The sequence below is a fragment of the Pinus tabuliformis genome, chromosome 8, assembly GCF_031772625.1.
Source record: "Pinus tabuliformis cultivar Carrire ecotype Pingquan chromosome 8, CPIR1, whole genome shotgun sequence".
Classification (NCBI taxonomy): domain Eukaryota; kingdom Viridiplantae; phylum Streptophyta; class Pinopsida; order Pinales; family Pinaceae; genus Pinus; species Pinus tabuliformis.
In genome coordinates, this window is record NC_142294.1 from 1,161,109,584 (window position 1) to 1,161,135,645 (window position 26,062).

At 38.9% G+C, this 26,062-nt stretch overlaps 1 protein-coding gene across 2 annotated transcripts in view; it reads right to left on the minus strand.

The window, feature by feature from the left end:
• Nucleotides 1-24,105, minus strand: part of LOC149239467 (Ran-binding protein in the microtubule-organising centre protein) — a 328,713-nt gene extending 304,608 nt beyond the window's left edge. The window contains exons 1-2 of one of the 2 annotated variants that reach the window (XM_089373426.1): nt 23,482-24,104; nt 23,303-23,404 (exon numbers count right to left, since the gene is read on the minus strand). In XM_089373426.1, coding sequence (XP_089229552.1) covers nt 23,303-23,404; nt 23,482-23,853 — 474 coding nt within the window. In that variant the 5' untranslated portion in view covers nt 23,854-24,104. Of the gene's footprint in view, nt 1-23,302; nt 23,405-23,481 lie in introns of both variants that reach the window. The other variant, XM_089373427.1, reaches the window with a different exon arrangement.
• Nucleotides 24,106-26,062: the final 1,957 nt, after the last annotated feature.

Here is a 26,062-nt window from a genome sequence, read left to right on the forward strand (position 1 = left end):
AGTGGTTCCAACCTCATTGAATTTCACATGGAGAAAGTAGAATTCTAGATCCCACTCAAAATCCGGCAGACTTAACAGTTTTCAATATTTTAGGATTGGGAGGGGGAAGGGGAGGTAGGGAGAGGATCACAACATTTCCGTTGGATTCTATCGTGTATGAGGGTATGGAACTAGCATTTAATTAAGAGCACCAAGCCCTCCATGTGTCTCGATGTTGATGGCATTGATTGTTGAACTCCTCTGTCATGACCCTAGTAAAAGTGTACCCATCACTCAAACAAAATCTCTATTTGACATGTTAAGCTTTTTATGTCTTTATTTTAATGCTTAGAGGGTGATATTTATGATGAGGATCCCAATATAGGCAATGATTTTGATGATATGTAGGTATTTATTGTAGCATGATTTTTTTTACTATAGAGGCCATCTAGAGCCTTTTTGTTGATGTATTTTTGGTTGAAAAATGGATTGAGTCAACATTATTTTGGTTATATGCACACTTGCTATATATATGAGAAAGTTTGCATATTTATTTAAAATAGTTTGGATTCATATGGATGTGCATGAATATTTATGTATTTTTTGGTTGACTGGTATTTGGCCCGGTTTTTTCCGGTTCCCAGTTTTGGTGTCGACCACTTCAGTTCTGATAACATTGGTTCATTGTCCATTGTTCATTGTTCATTTTCAATTTCAACTTGAGTCTTGACTCTAGACATTGATGATCTTAGATTGAGTCTTTGACTCATCACTCTTTACTGTTTTTGACTTTCAGTAATTTCAATATACTATTCCGATTTTCAGACTTTATTCTTTACTATTTTTCTTAGTACTAATCAGATTCATGATGAGTTTAAATCAAGGTAGATTATAGAATGGTGAATGATGAATTTAAATCAATATATACAATATTTTACTATTTCTATCTCATTGAATCATTTATGATGTATAAATCAATGTATTTTATTATTGAAATTGAATTCCCCCACATACCCCCTGAATTCCCTCAAATTTGGGGGTGCTCCCACATATTTCCCCTGTGCGTCTGCCTACTCCCACATCCCCCCATCCAGGAAAGTTGGTGGAACATTGGTTATCACTGGCAGAAGCCAGAAGACCACCAAAGACTTTGAAGCAATAGATAGCACACTGGTACTGCTCTCATAGTGAGACAAAGTAGTGATCTAAACAGCGGTAGAGCAAGTGGATAAGAAAACATCTTTCCAATGGAAACCTTATCCCAGACATAGGAAATCAAACGCATTTCTGAAAACAACACAGGAAGATACTAAAGAAAGGGTATCAAATACCTTGCATAGACAAAGAAAGCAGACTAAGTACCAAGGAATAAGGCTAAGTGAAACCAATATTCAATTTACTCTTCTAGTTTATGTATTTTTTTGCAAAATTTATGTATTTTTTATATATTTATATATTTTTGATCGACCAGTTTTTTGGTCCAGTTTTTTCCAGTTCTGATAACATTGGTTCATTGTCCATTGTTCATTTTCAGTTTCAACTTTTGAGCCTTGACTCTAGATACTGATGATCTTAGATTGAATCTTTGACTCATCACTCTTTACTGTTTTTGACTTTGAGTAATTTCAATTTACTATTCCAGTTTTCAGACTTTAGTCTTTTCTATTTTTCTTAGTAATAATCAGATTCTACAATAATGAATTATGATTAAATCAATGTAAATTCAAGAATGATGAATAATAAATTTAAATCAGTGTAGATTCCAGAATGATGAATGATGAATTTAAATCAAGCTATACACTATTTATGATGTATGAATCAATGTATTTCATTATTGAATTTGAATCGTGTTTATAATATATATAGACACACACACCCCAACGTCCCTACTATATTTCCCTAAAATTTGGGGGTGCTCCCACATATCCCCCCTGTGCATCTCCCTTTTCCCACATTACCCATCCAGGAAAGTTGGTGGAACACTGGTTATCACTGGAAGAAGCCAGATGACCACAGAAGACTTTGAAGCAATTAATAGCAAACTGATACTGCTCTCATAGTGAGACAGAGAAGTGATCTAAACAGCAGTAAAGCAAGTGGATAAGAAAACACCTTTCCAATGGAAAGCTTATCCCAGAGACAGGAAATCAACGAATTTCTGAAAACAGCACAGGAAGATACTAAAGAAAGGGTATCAAAGACCTTGCATAGACTAAGTACCAAGGAATAATCATATAATGCTAAGTGAAGCCAAGGGAAGAAGAAGATATCAAGGTAAAATCCAACTAGAAACCAATAAAGCGCAAGACGGGGTAGTGAGCAAGCTACGAAACCAATAACCAAAAAAGAAGAACACAGTTCCTGAAGAAGATTCAACTGAAGCAATTCCATCCAAGGGAGAGGATGTGAATTGAACACCACAACCTCAAGAACAATTATTTTTCCAACCTTTGATTAAATTAACATGAAAGTGTAGCCGGGATGCTACCAAACACTCAGTGTCGGATAATGTTTGTATAGAAACCACCTTAAAAATAACAAATTAAACATAAAGGGAGGGATCAATATTGACCATGTCAACCGAGCCCTCAAACCTATAATAAAGGTTGACCTTATCAACCTTTCCTCCACATATAAATGAGGATATATTAGGGAAAGGATATAGTTGCATGATTGATCATCTTACAAATATTCAGTGTCAGAGAATGTTGGTATAGAAACCACCTTAAAAATATCAAATTAAACATAAAGGGAGGGATCAAGATTGACTATGTCAACCGAGCCCTCAAACCTATGATAAAGGTTGACCTTACCAACCTTTCCTCCACATATAAATGAGCATATATTAGGGAAAGGATATAGTTGCGTGATTGATCATCTTATCATGGTATTTCCTTTAATTGTATTTGAATTTGAATCAATCTCTCTCATTGGTACTGTGTACGGAGAGTGTACCAGGCTCAAGACAAGGAGTGCCATGGATGTACTTGGATTCTGCAATTAATAAGATAACTGTTTTGCCTTTCTACCATGGATTTTCCTCCCAATCTTCAAATTGTTTCCCACATAAATCCGCATTTATTATGTATTTCATTACCTCTGGTTTATGTTCAGATGTGTGATGTATGTTGTTTACACTGTAGATGTTAAATTATGGTATGTTCTATGCTTAGAGAAATTTACTTCAATTTCTTCTTATTAGCCCAATGTTAGCAATCACATTAACATTAAGTAAAATGCTGATAGAACATAAATATAAATCGACAGAAGACAAGCCAAGACAAGAGACACAAGATGTGGCAGCTAGCCAGAGACAAACCCCAATGCGGGGAAACCCTTTGATCAATTCTTCTATATTCTTCAATAATTCAGCAGAGAGAAAGTGATAGTACAATATCACAAATCTGTGATTTTATATCAGCGGTAATACAACAGCAAAGTCAAAGCTGGTCAAAACAGCTCCAATTTGACCTCAAGTCAACCTAGGAGAACTCGGCCTCCAACAGCAATAGTAAGCAGCCCAAAACAGTCCACAAAATGTGGTCAAACAGCAGTCAATGCAACTGCAGCTCTGCGGTCAGGTCTCCTCCTTTTATATGAATCGTGGAGGACAAGTTGGGGGTGTGCCACACACTTTAGCTTGCTGGCCGACCTTGACAAATTGTCAAGAAATACAAATAAATTCATATCTCCGTGAATGCATATCAGAATCGGATGATCGTTAGATCAATCCTACACCTCTCGACAAGAGGAATCCAAGAAAAATATCCGCTGCCATAAATAAGATGACCCACATGGAGTTTGGCCCTAGTTGCCAATTTTAACACTCCCTCTCAACTAGGGAGAACTCCATCTGCTAATCCATCTGTCTGTCGGTACTATCTCTGCCATCAAATGCACTGCCATGCACTGCTCTGCTGAACTATGAAGAAGAAGAAATGATCGGGGATGTATCATACCATCCTCTACTTACCCGAAGTCAGTCCCAAATAAAAGAGAGTGCCCAATAGCGCTCTTATTGACCCGAAGGCAGTCCCAATGAAGAGAGTGTGTCATACCACTCTTACTGATCCCATATCAGTTCCAAAAGATAGTGGGTTATATCACTCTTACTGACCCGAAGTCAGTTCCAAAAGAGAGTGAGTTATATCACTCTTACAAACCCGAAGTCAGTTCCAATAGATCTCAGATCAATGTCATCCTAGCATAGGGAGTACGGTAGATACACGATGCGTCCATCGGTACTACTATGGTCCCTATCCTCATTTCCCTACTCATTGGCCAAATGAGAGGTACTTCCCATGAGTCCTAGACTGCATGGGTAGAATGCCTCGACAGGAGAAGGATGAACCACTCATCCTGCCTACAAAGTCGCCCCGGGGCATCACAGGGGAAGGCTGAACCATTCACCTTGTACACAGCGCACCACTAGGGGAGGGTGAGTCGCTCGTCACTCCAAAAAGTACCCCAAAGCCCCCCGGAGCTCCCAGAGCTCAATGTATGCATCATAAAGAACCCTCATAAGAGGGTCTCTCAACGACTCCTAGTCGTTCTCAGAAAGTCAATAATTTGACCTTTCCCAGGGGCTTCGTCAAAATGTCGGCGACCTGCTCATCCTGTCCCAATATGATGGAGCCTTATTGCTCATCGTTGTACCATATCCTGGATAAAGTGGTACCTGATATCAATGTGCTTGGAGCAATCATGAAATACGGGATTCTCGAATAAACGAATCCCACTCTAGTTGTTGCAGAGGATCACGTAGTATCCAATGTATGTCCCAACAGCTCACTGAAGAGCTTCCTCAACCAGACAGCCTCACAGGAGACCATACTCGCAGCAATGTACTCTGCCTCAGCGGTGCTCAAAGCCATCGACTTCTGCTTCTTGCTCATCCAGGAGATCGACGCAGAACCCAAAGAGAAACAGCACCCAGAAGTGCTCTTTCGGTCCACCACACTGCCTACCCAATCAGCATCGGAGTATCCATGTAGCCTCACATCTCCGTCAATGTATTTCAACCCATGGGTGATTGTGCCCTGAAGATATCTCAAAATATTCTTGGCACCAATTCAATGTGAGTGATGAGGCTCGACCATATATTGGCTCAACGTGTTGACTGCAAAACATATATCCGGACTCAGTAGCATTCCCAAAGCAGGTCCGGCAGCACTACCGCATAACTTCTTGAAGTTAAGCTCCATCGGGGTAGTCACGGGCTTGCAGTCCACCATACTGAATCTCTCCAATATCTTCACCATGTATTTTCCTTGAGATAGGAAAATCTCTCCTGGCTTCTGTTAGACCTCCAGCCCTAGGAAATAGTGCATTAGTCCTAGGTCCTTAATCTCAAATTCGGAAACCAACTCCCTCATACATTTGTGAATGAGAGGGTCTGCACCTATCAAGATGAGGTCGTCAACATACAGCACTGGTATGAGAGGCTTATCATCCTCAACCTTAAAGTAAAGGTTTGTATCGGCTTCACTCCTAGTGAATCCCAGCTTCATCAAGTAGCTATCGATCCTCTCATACCAAGCTCGGGGTGCTTGCTTCAACCCATAGAGAGCTTTCTTCAACCTGCATACGTGAGATTCCCGATTATGAATCTCAAACCCCTCGGGTTGTTCCACATAGACTTCCTCTTTAATCAAACCATGCAAGAACGCGGTCTTGACATCCATCTGATGTAGGTTCCATCCTTGCGAAGCGACAAGGGCTATGATCGAGCGGATGGTGGTGTATCAGGCAACAGGTGCAAATATCTCGTCATAATCTACACCTTCCTTTTGAGAGAAGCCTCGAGCAACAAAGCGAGCCTTATATTTTTCAACACTCCCATCAGCTCCATGCTTTATTTTGTAAAGCCACTTCGAGGTGACAATGGTTTTGTCCTGGCATCTAAGGACGACATCCCAGGCATCGTTCTTCATGATGGACTCATATTCCTCATTCACAGCATCCTTCCATACTTGATGCTTCACGGCTTCTTCGAACGATGAAGGCTCATTTTGAATGATGGTGCTCATAATGGTCAAGTATCCTTGATACCTGGTCGGCTTCTTACTTTCACGGAAAGTCCCTCCGGGTGCAATGTGTCCTTAAGCATCATCAAGTGTCTCCCTAAGCCCTAAGGTCCTCTTCCTAGAAGAGGAAGGCTCTTGCGGAGGGGGATCAATGGGATCCATAGGTTCTTCCACATCGGGCATCGTCTCATCTTCCTTCTCATCCGGCTTCCTGGTGTCTTCTTTGGTTTTCCTTAAAATAGGAAGATTGTTAACCTTCCTAAGAGCCATATCTTCGTCAAAGGTGACATCATGACTAATCTCGACTTCCCTTTGACCAACCACATAGATTCTATAGCCCTTAGAATTTTTGCTATAGCCCACGAAGATTCCCTTCTTTCCAAATGCACCCAATTTACTCCTTTTCTCTTTCAACACATGAAAATATACGGGACTTCCAAAAATTCTAAAATGAGAGACATCTCGTTTCTTACTAGTGAACATCTCTTCGAGAGTCTTGGAATCCAATGCTTGATGAGGACATCGGTTTTGAACATATATGGCAGTATTCGCAACTTCGGCCCAGAGAAACTTCTGAAGCCTTTGATCATGGAGCATGGCACGAACAGCTTCCACAATCGTATGATTCTTCCTTTCCGCCACACCATTCTGCTCAGAAGTGTATGGTGTTGTGGTCTCCCTCTTAATGCCAGCCTCTTTGCAAAAGCCATGGAACTCATTGAATTCATACTCGGTCCCATTATCAATCCTTAAAAACTTGATCCTCTTTTCGGTTTGATTCTCGATCAAGGCTTTGAAGTGATGAAACCAGGAGAACACTTTATCCTTCTTTTTCAAGAAGTATATTCACGTCTTGCGAGAATAGTCATCTGTAAAAGTGAGATAATATAAATATCCTCTCAGGGAGTTCACAGGCATCATACCAAATATGTTGGAGTGAACCAACTGCAAAATATCGGAGGTCTTGCTATGGCTTGAGGGGAATGGTCCCCTTTTGAGTTTTCCTTCGGCACATCCCGGACATACACCTTCATGCTCTATTTTGAACTCGGGCATCCCTATCACCATTTGTCTCACATCGAGTAGAGCCTTGTAATGAAGGTGGGCAAACCTCCGGTGCCATAGTTCAGACTGAAGAGATGTGTCGCAAGACATGACTCCCAACGGACTTCCTCCAACTTGATATAAAGAGTCAACTCGAAACCCAAGAGTGAAAGCATCTTTAAAATTCTTTTTCCACACATGTACCTTGCCATCGATGAAGGCCACCTTGTAGCCTTTGTCTTCCATTGCTGAAATGGACACTAGGTTCTCCTTGAGATCAGGTACATATAGGAATTCTTGCAAATGAATTGTGTTTCCATGATTTAATTGAAAAGTAACATTCCCTACACCCTTTACGAGATAGGTGGAGTTATCTCCAAGAATAATCTTCAAGTTGGTCTCCTTCTCTATCAGATTAGAGAGAGCTTCCTTGTAACCAGTGAAATGCCTTGAGGCACCACTATCAATAAGCCAATTTCCCAACGAGTCCGGAGGAGAGGTAGTGGAGAGGGTCGATATCAGATAATATTCATCTTGCTTATTGTTAACAACATTTGATTCATACCTGGAGTTCCTTGCTTTCTTGGAGGGTTGACCACTTCCTTGATTTCCGACATTCCTCTTTCCTTTGCCATTGAACCTGCCATTCATTTGATTGTGGTTGGAGTTGCCTCGGGAGTGATGTTAATCATCATCATGAGATGTGTCCTTCCTATTTGGACACTCCCTCGCATAGTGGCCAAATTTATTTCAAGCGAAGCATCTTCCCTTCATTCCACCTTTCGATCTGGCCTTTCCTTTAATTTAGACCCAAAATTATTTCTCCTTTTAGCATGAGAGGAGAAAGCAATGGGGTTGCCTTTGAATGAAGGCATTTCTTGCTCTACCATCCTTGTCTCTTCTTGAATGCATCTCACCATCAATTCCTCAAATCCCGGAATTTAATCATTGTTGAGAAGAGTGGTTCTACATACATACCATTCGGATGGGAGCCCTCCAAGAGTAATGATAGTCAATTCCCTGTCAGCAATGACTTCTCCAATCGATAGGAGATCATTCTTGATCTCAGTGATCCTTAAGAAGTAGGATTGAATATCCTCATCTTTACCCTTCTTAATATCCTTCAGCTTATTCTTGAGGAACAAAACTTGATTTGCATCACTAACTTTAAACAAGCTTACTAGTCTATCGTAGATCTCCTTGGAGTTGTTCAGCTCGGAAACATAGGGCACCAGGCGCTTGTCAATAGAGTCTCGGATGATCTTCTTCGCTTTGACTTCACCCTTTGTGTACTTGTTCCTTGTGGCAGCCAGTGCATTTGATGGAGGCTTCGTAATTCTGCCTCTCACATAATCCAACACTTCCTACTCTTCCAATGTCAGATCAAGAGACATTTTTCATCCATGATAGTCAAACTTCTCGCAGAGTTTGTCTTTGGCGGGGAAGTGTGATGAGGAACCCATGAAGCCTTTAGACTTTTTCCAACTGTCTTTGATGATTGCTCTTGCTCTTGCTCTTGCTTGGGCTTTGTCTTCACCTCAGCTCTGATACCATGTTAAATTATGGTATGTTCTATGCTTAGAGCAATTTACTTCAATTTCTTCTTATCAGCCCAATGTTAGCAATCACATTAACATATAAGTAAAATGTTGATAGAACATAAATATAAATCGACAAAAGGCAAGCCAAGACAAGAGACACAAGATGTGGTGGCTAGCCAGGGACAAACCCCAATGCGGGGAAACCCTTTGATCAATTATTCTATATTCTTCAACAATTCAGCAAAGAGAGAGAGAGAGAGATAGTACAATATCACAAATCTGTGATTTTATATCAGCAGTGATATAACAGCAAACAGCAAAGTCAAAGCTGGTCAAAGCAGCTCCAATTTGACCTCAAGTCAACCTAGGAGAACTCGGCCTCCAACAGCAATAGTAAGCAGCCCAAAACAGTCCACAAAATGTGGCCAAACAGCAGTCAACGCAACTGCAGCTCTGCAGTCAGCCCTAACCAGTCAACGCTGGTCAAATCCATGGTCAAACAGGCCAGCGTTTGGCTGCCCAGCAATGCGGCTAGCCTAGGAGAGGCTGCCCAACACAAGAACGCAGTCAAACCTTCCTCTATGCTGGTCAACTCGTGCATAAAACAGATCAGCGTCCTTCATGTTCAGCCCTAAGTCAACACTGCCCTAAACCTGATCTGCATCCTTCCTTCTACCACGTGTGAGTGCCTCCCTCCTCCTATGCATACCCAAGAGACTAGGAGAGAGAGGAATGAGATGGTGAGATGATTGGAATAATGCCACAAGGTCTCTTCCTTTTATATGAATCGTGGAGGACAAGTTGGCGGTGTGCCACACACTTTAACTTGCTGGCCGACCTTGACAAATTGTCACGAAATACAAATAAATTCATATCTCCATGAATACATATCGGAATCGGATGATCGTTAAATCAATCCTACACCTGTCGACGAGAGGAATCCAAAAAAAATATCAGCTACCATAAATAAGATGACCCACATGGAGTTTGGCCCTAGTTGCCAATTTTAACAGTAGACCTGTTGAATCTAATGTGTTTAACCTGATTATGATTAGTTTTCTGCTACGTTGCCAGATCGAAGGGGCCAGGGGGCTGCATTTGCAAATCCCTAGATTGGATATATTTCGATCTGGTTCCCACTCCATGGCACGCTTACTCTGGTACGTGTGAATTTTGAAATACCAACATCATTTAATCAAACACAAGATTATTAAATTCCTTTTGTTGTGCCCTCGATGGTTTATGTGATTAAATTCATGAATTCAATTCATGTTAAAAATAAACGATTATTAAATAGTTGGACCCCGATACTTAAAGTTATAAAGGATTATTGAACAGTTCAGATCCCTTAATTATGTTTATAATTTATAAAATAGTTGATGTTGATTTTACAACAACCATTAACTATAATCATAAACATTAAGAATGTTTATAATTTAGTTTATATAAAATTAATTAATGTTTATTAAATTAATATAATAATTATTTTATATAAATATTAAATATTACAAATATATATATATATTTATTTTATTAATATTTATTTTATATAAATTTTATCTTTAAAAAATATAAAAACATTTATTTATATTATTTATACTTGCCATTTCCCCTTTGTATCCAGATTCTGGCTTTTAAGAAATCTGGCAGATCCAGATCCTGGTAACTTAGGTTTTCTGTTTAATTCAACGTTGGGTCCATTTTACGTCCAATTATCAAAGATGGCAATATCTGATCAGAGTCAGGTTCTATCCCTCAAACTGTTCTCCACACATGATTGGTTCATCAGATTTATGCAACAGTCAGGCCTTCAGCACAACATGCAGCTCTCCCCCTATTCACTAGGCGAGTGTTGGCAGGTAGCACTGTTATTTTCGTATCATTGCTATATGAATTCATGGGGAAATGCATATAGCTTTGGCAGGACTTAGAATGAGAATGGAGTGCATTGAAAGAAATGAAAGAGAAAGGCATGAATTTCCAAAAAGAAGGACAGATATTCTGGAGAATAATCTACAGCACAAGCTGGAACATATCCACAAACTTCAAAGAGCTTGACAAGGTAGATAGGAGGCCAGAGGCATTAGGAAGCAATGCTTTTCAGATTCAATGCTGTATTTTTTACCTTGGAAAGATAAGATACAATAATTTTATTAATGTCCAAGCCTCAAGAAGTGGCCACAAAAGTAGGTCAATGGGACTGAAGAGAACAACTAGTACGAATACAATGTGAGAGTGCATATGCATCTCCTAGAAAATGCCGAAAATAATACAAAGAAAGAAACCTACATAAGTGTATCATTAGAGAATATTTATAAGACCATGACAAAGATACAGTGATACAAAACACTAATTGAATTTGTTTTAAGACTAGAAAGGTGGGCAACCCCAACCCAAGAATCTGTTGAGACAGAGAGGGAGATCAAATGATGAGGCTGACGATGTCAGGGTCTCCTTAGTATGATGGCTGAGGGCATGGGGGGTGAACTAGACACTGGCTCGCTATCAAAGTCCTATGGAACCATCCGGCAGCCCAGCTAAGTGATCCTTGCGGGGATGTATGAATGAGGTATACTCCAGGCATCCAAGGTCAAAAGAAGAAAACTCAGAATGGATCTCTGGTTGCTCCTTTGGATTTGGGAGCAGATAGTTTGAGGCGTAGGAGATGCCCTACTCTAGATTCATCTAGAGCTAATCTCTCTAATAATCTAAGAACATGTGGCCTAATGTACAGACCAACACCTCCAAACCGGTGTCAATGAGATCAGGTGGACTCCTAGAGGGGGAGGCTAAGGAGAAACAAGGGATCTCACTAGCCTACTATCTAGTGCACTCTGGCACTGTACCTATCATTCGTTGCTCCGATTTAATGGATCAACGGGGAAGTATGAGGTAATCAGTATGGTCATCCCAGGGAGGAGCATGGCATGCAGAAGCTAAGATATGTGGGTGAAGATCTCCCTGATGAAAAGGGCTAAGCCTAAGTCTCAGGCTTTGCCGAACCTGAAGGTTTAGGTTCAAAATTCAACAAACCCAAAAAAAATTAGGTTCATCCAAGTTTACTAAACTAAAAGATGAACCTCAAGCCAAACCAAATCAAATCAAATCAGTTCAAACCGAATAAAACAGAATCACAAATTTGATCAGAAAAAATCGGGATCGACTTCAGATTCGACCTAGAGTTTTTAAAAATTGTTTAAAAAATTAAAAAAGATGGGACCCACAGCATGATTATCGAATTTTGGCATGTTGAAACCCTTTGCCACTAACGCATTTCTCCATCATGCTTATCGATTGCGTATCAATGTAACCCTTTATTCATATATATTTTATATTTATTAATCAAAATTCCTATTCACATATGTTTATTGATGTGATTTCTTATTTTTTGTTATATATATATATATATAGTTGAACCTAAAGCCAAACCTCACCCAAACCTTATCAGAAAATTTGAACCTGAATCGAACTTAAATATTGTCGAACCCAAACTCAAACCCGAACCGTGTGACTTAGGGCTATACATCTTTGGTCTTGGTACCAGAAGAAAGTAGAGAGGAAACCCAAAAAGTCCCTACAAAGGCAATGATAGCATCCTTTGATAGGGGGCACTGAAAAACGAGGTGCATCTCCGTCTCTAACTCTTGAAGGTGGCACACCTGTCAAATCATATCAGATTATGGTATATGGTGATCTATCTCTATCCGGAGGCGATGGGAGCCAACCCGGAGCTGTCCCAAATGCACCCTGAGCAAGTGCATCCAATGTTTGTGTGTATAAGGGGGGCAGACAATGATGCCAATAAGGGGGGTGGACAATGATGCCATTAAGGCCACCAATATACATCGAGGAAGAGCACTTGCACCCAAAGAAGCCTTCTGAAATACTTGTACAAGACAACCATGAATTCAACAATCAGTCCAGCCCAAAATACAAATAAATTTGTTTTCTTTCCTTCCCCTTCATCTACAATGACCTGAAGTGTCCTAGTTTTTAGTATCTTATTAGTTCACTAGAGTACATGAACAGTGAGAAGATAGGTTATTTAGATATATTGGGCAAGCATAAATCTCTACAAGTTTTGAAGACCATATGGAGTCTGTTATCTTCTCTTTGGAATGTAATCACTATAAGATTTAAATGGAACTCTAGAGTCTAGACCTAGCTTTGGAATCAAAAGGAGGCATATATTGTTGAATTTTCTACAAGATGCGCAATAGAAACCAATATTCTGATCTAATAATTACTACCTAATGATCTTCAAACAATTTATCTCATGCCACTGATATCATTGAGCAGTTATACACAGAAAATATCAACAATAAATGCAACAGAAATAGTAAAGATCATAAAGAGACAGCCATGCACAATAGAGATGGTATTTTTACCTTGAGAAACCCAAACTTGGGAGAAAACCCAGCAACTTTTCTTAGGAGAAATTATTCTTCAACAAGGTTTACAAATCAATAATTTGTCTAGAAATCTATTCCAATACCCAAGTCAAAATACCAGACAAATCTGGTCAAACTCCAGCAAGTCAAGGTTGGTCATCCAAAATAGTCAAAAGTCAATGTTTGTCAAACTATCCAAAATTTGTGGTCAAACCAGCTTGGTCAAACTTAGACCTGCGGTCAGCTCTGTGGTCAAATTCAACCCTTCACTCTTATGGTCAACTATGGTTGACTGCAGTCAAATTTGGCCTCCTACAGCTCAGTCAACTACAGTCAAACTCGACCTCCTGCACCTCAGTCAACTGCAGTAAAACTCAACCTCCTACACCTTGGTCAACTACGGTCAAACTCAGCCCACAACAAAGTTCCTATAGCTCGGTCAAACATGGTTCAACTGCCCTATTGCAACTCGGTCAAACTCTAATCAACTCGACCTCTTTTTGTCGCATTGTGGCTGCTCTAGGAGAGAGAAGATGTGATGAATGAATTGAGCAAAATGAAGCGTCACATCATGTATATATATTGATCGAAAGGGTGTGAATTTGCTCAAGGGACACACCCTTTCATGGTCGGGTCTTTTGAGCCTACATGATGCTCCAAAATAAAATAAAATAAAATAATTTGTATTTAATTTCTCTTAGGCTGGCTTAGAGATTTCCTTTAGCAAGGCGAGAATACCAGTGTTGTTAAAATCGCGATAAAATCGCGATTTTTTCATCTTGCCGATCAAATCGCGATTTTTATACGAAAAAATCGCCTACTTTTTTTTTTGCCGATTTTTACTGAAAAATCGCGCTTTTTTCAAAAAATCGCGATTTTTTCGAAAAAAGCGCGATTTTTAACGAAAAAATCGTGGGGGCTCAGGACAGCATAGTTTTATAACTTTTTTTGGGTTTTTTCATGCAATGTTTTTTGAAAGAAACAAATAATTTTTGAGTGGGGTAGCTTAATGATCAAGTCTAGGCCCTAGTATGGATATGCTATTCATGGTAATGTTAAATTCTTAAAGTAAAAGTGACATTCTCCTTAATCTTCATTTTCATCCTTTTACTTAAATTTTTAACATAACCATGAAATGACTCAGGATGTTTGAGAGTGGTTCCAGCCTCATTGGATTTCATATGGAGAAAGTAGAATTTTAGATTTCATTTAAAATCCAGCAGACTTATCAGTTTTTCAAGATTTCAGGATTGGGAGATTGTAATGTTTCCAGGTGACACCACCTGCCCGGGCTACCCCTGCCACCAGTAGAGGACGTGGTCTACCTCCTATAGCTCCTACTTCTAGTTCTTCAACGTCTAGAGCACATCAGACTCCACTGCCATTTCCACCTGCACGGGCACCAGCATCTACATCTAGAGGGAAAGGGAAAGCTGTGGCATTTTCTCGCAAGAGGGGCAGAGGAAATCAATAGGATTAGACTTTCATTTTATTGTATATGACATTATGACATGATGAGATACATTATCATATTTTTTGTTGATATTTTGAGGCTGAGTTGGGACTCAGGAGTCAGGACTTACTATTCAGGACATGATTCAATGTTATGTGTGATTTTAGCGCTAGAAATGATATTAAACATCTTATATGTTAGTTTTTTTATCATATTTATGTGTCAATGTATTTATTTTATGTTGTAGATGGTTTAGATATTAAAAAAATTGAAAAAAAATGAAAAAAAATGAATATTTTTGTGCCAAACGCTTTTTTCCCGCTTTTGCCGATTTTTTCCGCTTTTTTCCCGGTGCCGATTTAATCCCGATCGCGCTTTTAACAACATTGGAGAATACCTCCCGATGCTACGCAAAAAAATAAACACTCCCTCTTAGCGAGGGAGGTATTCTCCTTGGCTACAATAGATTTCCCCTTAGCTGAAAATTCTCCTCCACGAGAAAAGTTCATGAGCTTGCTATGTTGATGCATATCTATAGATAACTCCATCCTAGAGTAGGCAATGTATTATGTAACTCCTCACATGTATGTTTATAGATTACTCCATCTTGGAGTAGGGAATGTAAGTATCCTGGGCCATTCACCCTTGGTCGAATCAGCATGGCCCAACCAAGTCCTTTTGGCTTCTCACGAGAAGATCATCCCTTGGACCATTCAACCCTAGCCAAATCAGCATGGCCTAGCCAAAGTCCTTTATGGCTTCTCAGGTGAATTACAATCAATCTCCTCTGGTCAAATCAGCATGACCCAGCCAAAGTTCTTTATAGCTTCTTAGGAGAATATTTGTCCAATCTACAATTGCCCCAAGCCATTCACCTCTGATCAAACGGCCCAACCAAGTCCTCTTCTCAAGTGAATGTATCCATCTCCCCTGGTCAAATCAGCATGACCCAGCCAAGTCCTTCTAGCATTTCAGGAGATGGTCTGCCCGATCCTGCAAAGACACCAACAATCCCTCTCAACAAGCGATACATTTCGCATCACGCCAAGCTTGTCTCTCAAGTATACAAACTTCGCTCTAGACAGAGGCTTGGTGAGAATGTACACGATCTGCTTGTTTGTGGATATTACTGGAGCTTCATTGCTCCCATGCCTTGGTTGAAGTGACCTGATCAAATAGTCTTGCAAGAAGCTTCTGAAGCCACACTACTTCACGACTTGCAACACTGGCTGCGATATACTTCACCTTTGCTAACTGAGTACAAGAGAAGTCTACTTCCTACTAAACCAAGATCTCATAATTGATCCCAATCTGAAGCAACACCCATATATGCTCTTTCTGTCCTCTGCACTCTCGACCCAATCTGAATCTGTATATCCCTGCAGCCTCACTTCACCACCTGAGACATATCTCAAACCATATCCAATGGTACCACGTACGTACCTCGACACATGCTTTGTTGCACTCCAATGTATCTGCCTCGGTTCAACTATATACTGGCTCAAAGTGTTCACTGCAAAGCAAATATCCAGCCTGGTGTTAACCAGGTACATCAAGGATCCAATCAACTGCTTATCATCATGGGATCCACCAAATCTGAATCTCAAGCGGAATCACTCAGCGTCTTCAAATTAGAAACCAAAGGAGTAGTCATGGACTTGCAGTCCATCATATCAAGTCTCCTCAAAATCTAGACGATATACTTTCCTTGTCCAAGGGAGATCTCCCATCAGGTCTTTGCCACACCTCCAACCCCAAGAAATAATGCATCAGGCCAAGATCCTTTATCTCAAATTTCAAAGTCAACTCCCTCTAACATTGAAGCAGGTTTCCTGTGGTAACCTTGGTTGCTCCCTCTATTACGGAAGCAAATCCTCCTGCCATTGTTGCTCTCTTTGTCACATAAACAAGTCCTTTTGTTGTCTGACATGGTCCCTTCAAAGAAGACATACTAGTCCTAAAGACCTTCTACCTCTTAGCATCTTGACAATCTCAACCCATGACATCCTCTTGGAAGGTTGCCCCTTCCATTCTGCTTGACTGTCTGCTCCCTCGGAACTGGAAGCTCTTCTTGTCATCTAGCACAATCCTGGATGTCCTAACAATCTGTACAATCCTCCCTCTCAATCACTCATGTTGAGTCTATGCTCGAGTCTTCAAGTCATAAAAGAACCTGACCATCTGGCAACTGCAGCAAAAAATCTCCCGTATTCCACTCCCTCTTTCTAGGAGAACCCTCTTGCCACAACTTTGCTTTGTACTTCTCAATGTTTCCATCTCTTCCATGAATAATGTACCTATTCTTCCTTTCTACAAACTCCATTCAAGAGGCCATATAACAAAAATCATAACCAAGCAAAATACAAGCGCAAGAGGCTAACAAAAAAATAATAATAATAATAATAATAATTAAGGGAGAAAAATGTGAAGTACTTATCTCTTGATTAAGGAAGAAATCATTGAGGACTGTCAACTCCCTCTCTAACAAATCTGTAAGAGAAAATTGGAAACCCATCATGTACCTAAAGGCACAACTGCCCACAAATATTACTGGCCAGTGGCAGTAGATCCTAAGGAAGAATTCCTTTGACTTCTTTTAGGTGGATGCCCATCCTCGTCCCCAACATCAGTTGTTTATGCATGTTGCTTTCCTTTCCTTTTTTGTGTATGAACATGTTGCTTTCCTTTCCTTTTTTGTGTATGAACTATAAGGGTTGGGGTTTCTTCATTTTGCGGATTCATTGAACTATCTAGCCACACCAAAGGCTCAACAACAAGCTAGCATCAACATCAAGTCATTCCACATGCTATCAAGGAGATAAACCAAGTATGCATCACACAAACTCTACTTGCATCCAGCACTCCAAGTCTTGCTCTAGGGTTTCATCCCACAAATCCTAGGACTTTCTCATCCAAGACTTCAAGACAAGTCGTAACTTCCAAGTCTTCTCTAGGGTTTACAAACACCAAGTCTTCCAACTCTTGCATCACACAAGCATAAAGACTCCAAGACAAATACATCAATATTAAAAGCACATACTTTAATACAGGTTTTATGATAGACTCTCTTATCGCTTTATATAAACGAAGGTGAGGGAGGGTTTCTCCTCAGCTCCCTCTAGTTCTGGAGTAACTTCCTTTTGAAGATTTGTAACATTGTCTTCCATTCTGAGACTTGGCACCAAATGACAAGAAATCAAAATCTAGTCAAGCTGCTAAACATTTGTCTCTTAAGCTGACTTCAATGGTTGTTCTTTCAAGTTTCAACAAAGCTCTGGCACCATGTTGAATTTTTCTAAGATGCACAATAGAAACCAAACTTTTGATCTGATAATTACTGCTTAATGATCTTCAAACAATTTATCTCATGCCACTGATATCATTGAGCAATTATACACAAAAAGTTTCAACAATAAATGCAACGAAAACAGTAAAGATAATAAAGAGACAGCCATGCACAATAAAGACAGTATTTTTACCCAGGGAAACCTAACCTTGGGAAAAAACCCAGCAACTTTTCTTAAAAGAAATTATTCTTCAGCGAGGTTTACAAATCAATAATTTGTCTAGAAATTTGTGCCAATACCCAATCAAAATACCAGAGAAATTTGGTCAAACCCCACTAAATCAAGGCTAGTCAAACTGTCCAAAATAGTCAGAAGTCAACACTGGTCAAACTTCTCAAAATCTGTAGTCAAACTCAGACCTGCGATCAGCTCTGCGGTCAAGTTCAACCCTATGGCTCCTATAGTTAACTGTGGTCAAATTCAACCTCCTGCAACTCGGTCAACTGCAATCAAACTCAGCCCAAAACAGACTTCCTGCAACTCGCTCAAATGTGGTCAAACTTCCCTCCTTCAACTCAGTCAGACTCCTATCAACTTGGCCTCTTTATGTCACACGCGCAACTACTCTAGGAAAGAGAAGATGTGATGACTGAATTGAGCAAAATGAAGTGTTACATCATGTATATATATTGATTGATGTTGTTTTTCCACAGCACTGGAGAATCTAGGTTAGTGTCTTAAAATCTCTGACACAACCAACTCAAATGCCACAACAAACTACTTTGTACAGCGGAATAAACACAGCAGTAAATCAACATGTGCACAAATAGACAACTTTTTACAATTTTTTAACAACCCAACTTCGTTATATTATCAATCTATAATACAACTGTCTAGGGCTCCCGTACCAGGGATCATGGCCCTCATACAATCACTAATACAAAAATACAAACTAGGGTTTGGTGTCAACAACTATGACCACCAATCTACCCTGAATAAGATACAATTGACCTGCTAGTTGATGTGGTGCACTTCACAGCTCCACTTGGCCGTACCTTGAACACATTTGTTGGTTTTTCTGCTCCCAATCTGCAGCAACACCAATCTGCCTCTATCAATGAATCCTGCTCCTTTAGGTCACTGAACACGGTTCACCAATCTACCCTCTAGTTGATCATTATTCCATCAACAAATCAACAAATAGGGTCTTCTTGGGAGTTGTCCATTTGTGAACAACTCCTAAGCTTCCCACTTGCTGCTCCCCAACACTTTGGGACTTCTTCCCTCTATTGCCTTCCTGTGTTGCTCCAATGAAAGCAAACTTAGGGCATGGAGGTTGCCCACTATCACTGTCAAATGTCCTTCTCCAACAGTCAACTTAGGGTTGATTCATAAGCCTACTTGGTCGCCCTTATTCCTCCAAGAACCAAACCCTTAGGCTTCACTTCCTCTGCCCTTCTTACAGTTGTCAAAGGCCTTCTCAACAGGCTGATATAGGGCATCAAGGACGCCTTGCTGCTGCCCTCCAAACAGACCTTCAAATGCCCAAACAAACTGTCCTAACTTGGACCTCATCCACTAGCAACAAAATCAACTTGAAAACACCATGCTACATACCTTTCAATACTTTTCTAGGTTTGTGCATCTATTGTAGGTTCTTGGCTTGGTTAGGGATTTTATCGGTCTACTTAAACCCTATCTTCCTTTTCCCAAAAACCCTCCTCAAGTTGCATTCCTCCTCTTCCTACAAGCTCCTCTCATGCATTGGCTTCTAGGGCTACTTGTAGCCCACTGTTAGGCCTTTTGGTCCTCTTCAAATCTGAAGTTACAGGGTTCCGCCCTCCTTCCAGAAATCACAGTGAGTGCCGCCTGATTTTAGAGAAATATGCCTCCCAAAAATTCACACAAATTTACCCACAACTTCATTTAAATACTTAGCCTACTCCTTTATTTGAATCTGCCCAAGCAATCACAAAAAATAACAAACACGGGGTCTCCTTTCTTCTTCGCTAGGCTTCAAATGTCTGCAGCCTATTTCAGAGATGTCTTCCTTGTGTTTCGTTGCATCAAATCAAATTTGGAGAGAAGATGCGGCCCTAACAATGTTCCAGAAGAATCTTGAACATATACCTGTCGAGGTAAAATCCATCCGGAGATGTCTTTCATTGGTGCTCCCTGTGCCTGTGCACCTGCCCTCCCCTCTTCGATTCGTTTTCTAAATGAAAAAAATAAAATATATATATATAGATATAAAATAAATAAATAAAAAATTAATCCGGGGCCATCGAAAGGGTCTCCTCAAGTCAAGGCTGACTTGAATCTCCAACCATTTAGCCCACATGAAACACATAAAAATTAATTTCTTCCAAACTACAAATCCTCTCTTGGTGTTCTAAGCAGCCCCTTGCTCCTTTAAGGGTGCTCTATCATCTACAAGTGCCAAGTCATCAAAACTCTCCTTGGTTTTGGGCCCACTCTTTTGGGTGCAAAACCCACCTCTTGGGTACTTAGCCCACAAAGCCCTTTTGTGGTGCCAATTCCTTCACAACCCTATACCCTAGGGTTTGGAGTACCTCCAAAGCTACCAATCGAATGGGTGTGAATTTACTCAAGGGACATGTACTTTCATGGTGGAGCCGACTTCTCCTTTTGAGCCTACATGACGCTCCAAAATAAAATAACATATTTAATTTCTCTCAGGCTGACTTGGAGATTTTCTTTAGAAAGGCAGGAATACCTCCCCATGCTACACAAAAAAATCAACATGTATAAATCTCTGCCGGCTTTGAAGAATATATGAAGCCTGTTATTTCTGATTGGAATGTATTCAGTATAAGAGTTAAACAGAAATCTAGTCCTGGTTTTGAATTTAAAGGAAAGCAGTACAAAGACCATCAGAAGCCCCCATATTCTGTAAATTATATGCTGTTTTCCCCCTTTGGGAGCTTTATATTAAATATTTTTCAAGCTAAAAGTACAAGAAAAACTGTGCAGCGTGCACTTATTGAAAGTCATGTCTAACATGAATAACCATACAACATTTCATTGGCAAGTCAGACAATGTAGGGAAAAAATCAATAATATTAGGATATTGAACATTTGAGTTACTGCTTGAAGAAGCAAAAGTCCATTCAGAATGGTACATATAGTCCATGTAGTTTGTGTCATAAAAAAAGGTGGTCATGAAGCCATGTTTTGGTTCCAAGTTTATTACTAGTTATGTTCTTATAAGAATGATGTTACTGTTCCATGTTTTCATAATTGGATTGCAAATGTGAAAACAAAAATGGATAGTGTTTAAAAAGAACCAGAAAAATGACAAGCATCTGAAAATAAAAGTTTTCTCTTAACACCTCTCGTGATGTCATTTTGGTTGAGGGAAAAACCCAATGGAAATGAAACCGACATGGAGATTCCATAAGAGTCAGTCAAAGGATAAAGAATATGGATGGATAGGAATGAAAGTGCACAAGTAGAACAGACCTTCAAGTAGAGAGAAAAGAAAAGGCATTATAATAAGTAGATGAAAAGGTGGGATCCGGGGAGTATAGCGATAAACTGCTTAAAAAAAAGCAAAGAGAAAGCAACCGACTTATGTAAACAACTGATGTAAGGAATATTTGCTGAATTATAGGGGTACTAGGCAGAGCCCAAAAATAGAATGCGTTTCATAGTTAATTTTAGCGATAGTGAGTTGTTTTTTCGTTGAGAAGTTCAAGAGATGGTTTGAATCCCATGCTTTTGGTACTTGTAAATCAGAAAGAGGTATTTTTGGTAGGAATGATTTTAAGTACTCGTAGCCCTTTCCAAGAAGAGATATGAATTTAAACAAAACAAAGAAGGTTTCTTGAAAAATCATGGGTAATAGATTCTGGAACTTTTCGGTGCTTTGGTTTTGACTTTTTATGGATTTCTGCTCTGATTTTTAAGAGACTGATGTGTTCACAACCGAGCTTTAAGAAGAATTGTTCTGCAGAAATACAGGGTGATTTGTTGACCAACCAGACTTTATAACAACATCGACCAAGCTTATGAACAAAAACACAAGCAAACCTGAAAGTAAATTCCCTTGGAAGGAGATATGGCATATGGCACAACAGGCTGTTACCAACTTTACAGTAACACGATTAGAGAAAAAAAGGACAAATACACGATTAAGAGGAAAGATTATCATTATGTTTGACATCCAAGTTAGGAGATGGAAACATATACACAAACATGAGCATGAGAAAGAAGAAACTACACTGAACGAGGCATTGTGAATATTTTTTGGTTGCAATCCCTAGAATAACACTGGTAGACTTATTTCTTTGTGGTTATTCAAATATGAGTCTGGCATCTAAAACTTACCAAAAATATTTTAGTTGGAAATTAAACAGACTGTCAAACTATAATAAACGTGCAGCTCGCCTTGTTGGCGAACCATGAAAGTAAATTACTAATACAGCCTCCCCAGGGTTGACATGCTAGTGTTTGGACACGCATTACAGCAGTTGGGGCCAGGGACAGGTCCTGGGTGACTTTGGTGGGATAGATACCCCACTTTTTACTATTTGGCTAAAGAGCAGCCAAGTCCTGGGTGACTTTGGTGGAATAGATACCCACTTTTCACTACTTGGCTAAAGAACGGCCAAGTTCTGGGTGACTTTGGTGGAATAGATACCCCACTTTTCACTACTGGGCTAAAGAGCGGCCAGCTTGAATTGTGCTAACAAATCCCCATAATGCTAAATCCAGGAACGTTAACTTCAATTGTGACCAGAGAAAGCATGTTCAAAAAATAATAATAATAAACCCAATGAGAAAATGATAGCCACTAAGGCATTAAGTAACACTAGTACAGTTGACAAAGCATCCAAATATATTAAAGTTGTCTGTACAAAATACTTGTAATCTTATGGATGATAATAATAATAATCTAATTTTATGGATGATAATAATAATAATCTAATTTTAAGGTCACGGCCAAGCCAAACACCACATTGGTGTATGAAATCTCATACTAAACACCACATTGGTATATGATGTATGAAATTTTAAACACCACATTGGTATATGATGTATGAAATCTCATACTGATGATATGTTAATTAAGTTATAAGGTCAACTGATGATAATTATCTAACCTTTGACATGTGATCATTCGATGGCTTTCATGCAGTGTTGCAGATATCTTCGATATCTCACTTTTCTCAAGTTGCCGATTTCTACATGTTTCTATGATTTTCAGGTCCAGGTCCAAGTTTATGCTTGCGGATATTTCCAATCAGTTTTTTTGATTGACCCTCAACAATATCCCCGGAAACAATATTTACAACATTTCTTTCATGGCTTCCCGGAAACAATATTTCCAACATTTATTTCATGGCTGGCGACGCATGTCTGAGCATCTTGATTTCGGATTTAAATGCCAAAACCCTAGTTTTAAGAGAGACACCTGTTCGTAGAATTTTTGAGTGCATCATTATGAACACTTGTTTAATTGGGTATGATTAATCCATCCTTGCAATAAGATTTTCGTCTAGTGAATGATCCCATACCAGGTATTGAAATTATGTGTATAGTTAGAGTCGAAACTTACAGGATAAGCGTTGAGAGCACAAGGGCCGAGTGCAGTCCGACAGCAGTGGATGGCCAAATCACGAGACTCCCTTTTCCCGCTCCTCAGCAATTCAATGAATTTCTATGACGAAATCGCAACCATCAAAGGCGGCAAAAGTAAAAAGACAAGTAATCAAGGGGAACGAAAACGAGAATTACCTGCTTCTGCAAACGGAAAACGAGGTGCTGGTCGTCTAGCACGGCAGAAGCGTGAAGGGCAAGTAGACTGAATACCTGGTCGATGTTCCCCTCCTCTGTCAATTTCCTTATTGTCTCTATCACTTCACGGATACAAATAGACGACGAGGAAGAATTGGACGAAGAAGAGGAGGAGCAGGAGTTGGTGGAGGGGGAGGGGGAGTGGACGCCGTTGTCATGGTCGAGTAAAAGTCTTTCTGATTTGGCGTAATCGAGAACTAGAGCGTCCAAAGCAACCCAATTTACAGGCGTTCTCTCTATCCCTGCTTCTTCTTCTCCAGCAGCTTGCCCTGCCACTCCTCTCGCCCCCTCCCCCGTCCCCGTCTCCTCCATGAGCGTTGTTGTTGCTTACGACGGTCCTCCCTCCCTTGTGCCTGTCGTATACCAGTGCTAACAGCTAAATGGCTTTGTCTTCTCCCACACCTTTCCCACTTTCTCATCAACATCAAGTCTGGTGGTGCACCACAGGCAGCCTCATTATTTAAACCATAACCATGGTTCCCATAGCTATTGGAAAGAGGAAATTTTATTGTTAAAAATGTGTATCGTTATGTACTTCATGAACTAAAAGGCAACAGCATACAAATAAAGCGTGTCTGATACAACTCTCAGGAGAAAAGATTGGGCGTGAACCTTTTATGCTGTTTTATTTCAATTTTTTAATAATTTTTATATATTATGAAATAGTCAGATTATGTAACTTTTATATAAGTTCAATGGAGAGCTATAAGTCATCATCGTTTGATTAGAAAATGATACCTCATAAACGCATTTTCATCATCTGATGATTACAAAATTATATCTAAAAAACATGTCTAACCATATATAATATTCCTTTGCATTTAAATATAATTTTTTAATTAAAATTTTAAAAATAGGAAAAAAAATTGTGAAAAAATAATTACAACATTTTAAAAATGTTGAAATATATTATTTTAAAATTAACTATTTAAATTTCAACATCAACTTCATATGAAGTATATATTTAAATTTTTTATAATTAAAATTTAAATAATATAAATAAATTGCATCAAAAAGTATTATAACATTTTAAAAATATTGAAATATATCATTTTAAAATTAAATATTAAAATTAGTTTATGTCATATGATTTTTGGATTGATAATGAATGGGTACATTGTTAAGACACTCTTTGAGATATGTCATTGGTTTAAATCCCTTTTGGGTCTAGTCTTAAAAAAATAGCTTATGGGTCAGTGCGATTGGTGATGATCTTGAAAACAAAGTCTTATGTATGAGGTCTGAGGTTTAAATCCCCTTAATTCACCTTGGGATTATGCTAGTGTGGATCACACAATTAAAAAACCAACTTAATATAAAATATACATTCTAATTTTCTTTTTATTAAAATTATAATAAAAAATATTTTAAATTATCTCACCCATTTGTTACATAAGGCAATTGGATGTTCCCATTAGTTTTGAAAAGGTTTTCCTTTCAAATATTTTGATGGATATAAAATATTTATTAAAATATTTAAAATTAATTGTTATTTTATTTTAAAACATTATTAAATATCAAAAAGATAAAGACAGAAGAGCTAGAATGGAAATTGCTATAGGTTTATTAGTTTAATTTTACTAAGTGTTTTTGAAGAATCAAATATTTTAATATGCAAACTTTTTTTTATTGTAGAATTTGATAAAAGATTTGTATCTTGATTTCTTTCCATGTTTAATAGATTCAAAGATTCTTAGTAATATTATTTATATTTATATAAATTTTACATCTTTATATATAGAAAATATATATATATATATATATATATATATATTAAAACCTTGATAATACATATAGTTACATATGTATGTGATATTTTTTAATATGTATGTGATATGTATGTGATATGTATGTGATATTTTTTAATATGTATGTGATATGTATGTGATATTTTTTATAATTTAATTTTTAATTTGATATGCATAACATTGATCATATATATAGAAAGGTACCCCCACTGTGGGTGTGTAGATAGGGCACCTCACCTAGCCTCAAGATGAGAGCAGTTGCAAACACAAGGGAGTGTAGGTTGCATTCCACTTAGCAGCTTGCATGGATACTTAGTTGATGTATGGGAAGACACATATGTGGTAAGTTAGTAGTTTTTGCAGAGACGCAAAGTCGGTTTGTGCAAAGTTTAGGGAAGGTACACTCGCACTAGTCAAAGTCATTTATGATTCTGCCTTATATAGTCCCACATCCACACTTCTCACCTGGTCATCTGATCTTTATGTGAAATAATTGTTAAATGCAAAACAAAGGTTGGAGGTTTTAGAAGCTAAAGGGCAGGAAAGAGATCATAAAATTCATATAATAACGGCTGAGAACAAGGCGTTAGCAGAAAGCAATAAAATTTTAAAAGAACAAGTGGCATTGCTACAGGAAGCTCTCCTAATAGGGAAGACATAATGGAAATGCATGAAGGCGGATGTGCAAAACATAAAGAAATCTGTAGTGGAAAGTACAGAGGTGGTGAATGTGAAATCATCCCAGGATAAAGGGAAAATGATTTCCCAAATAA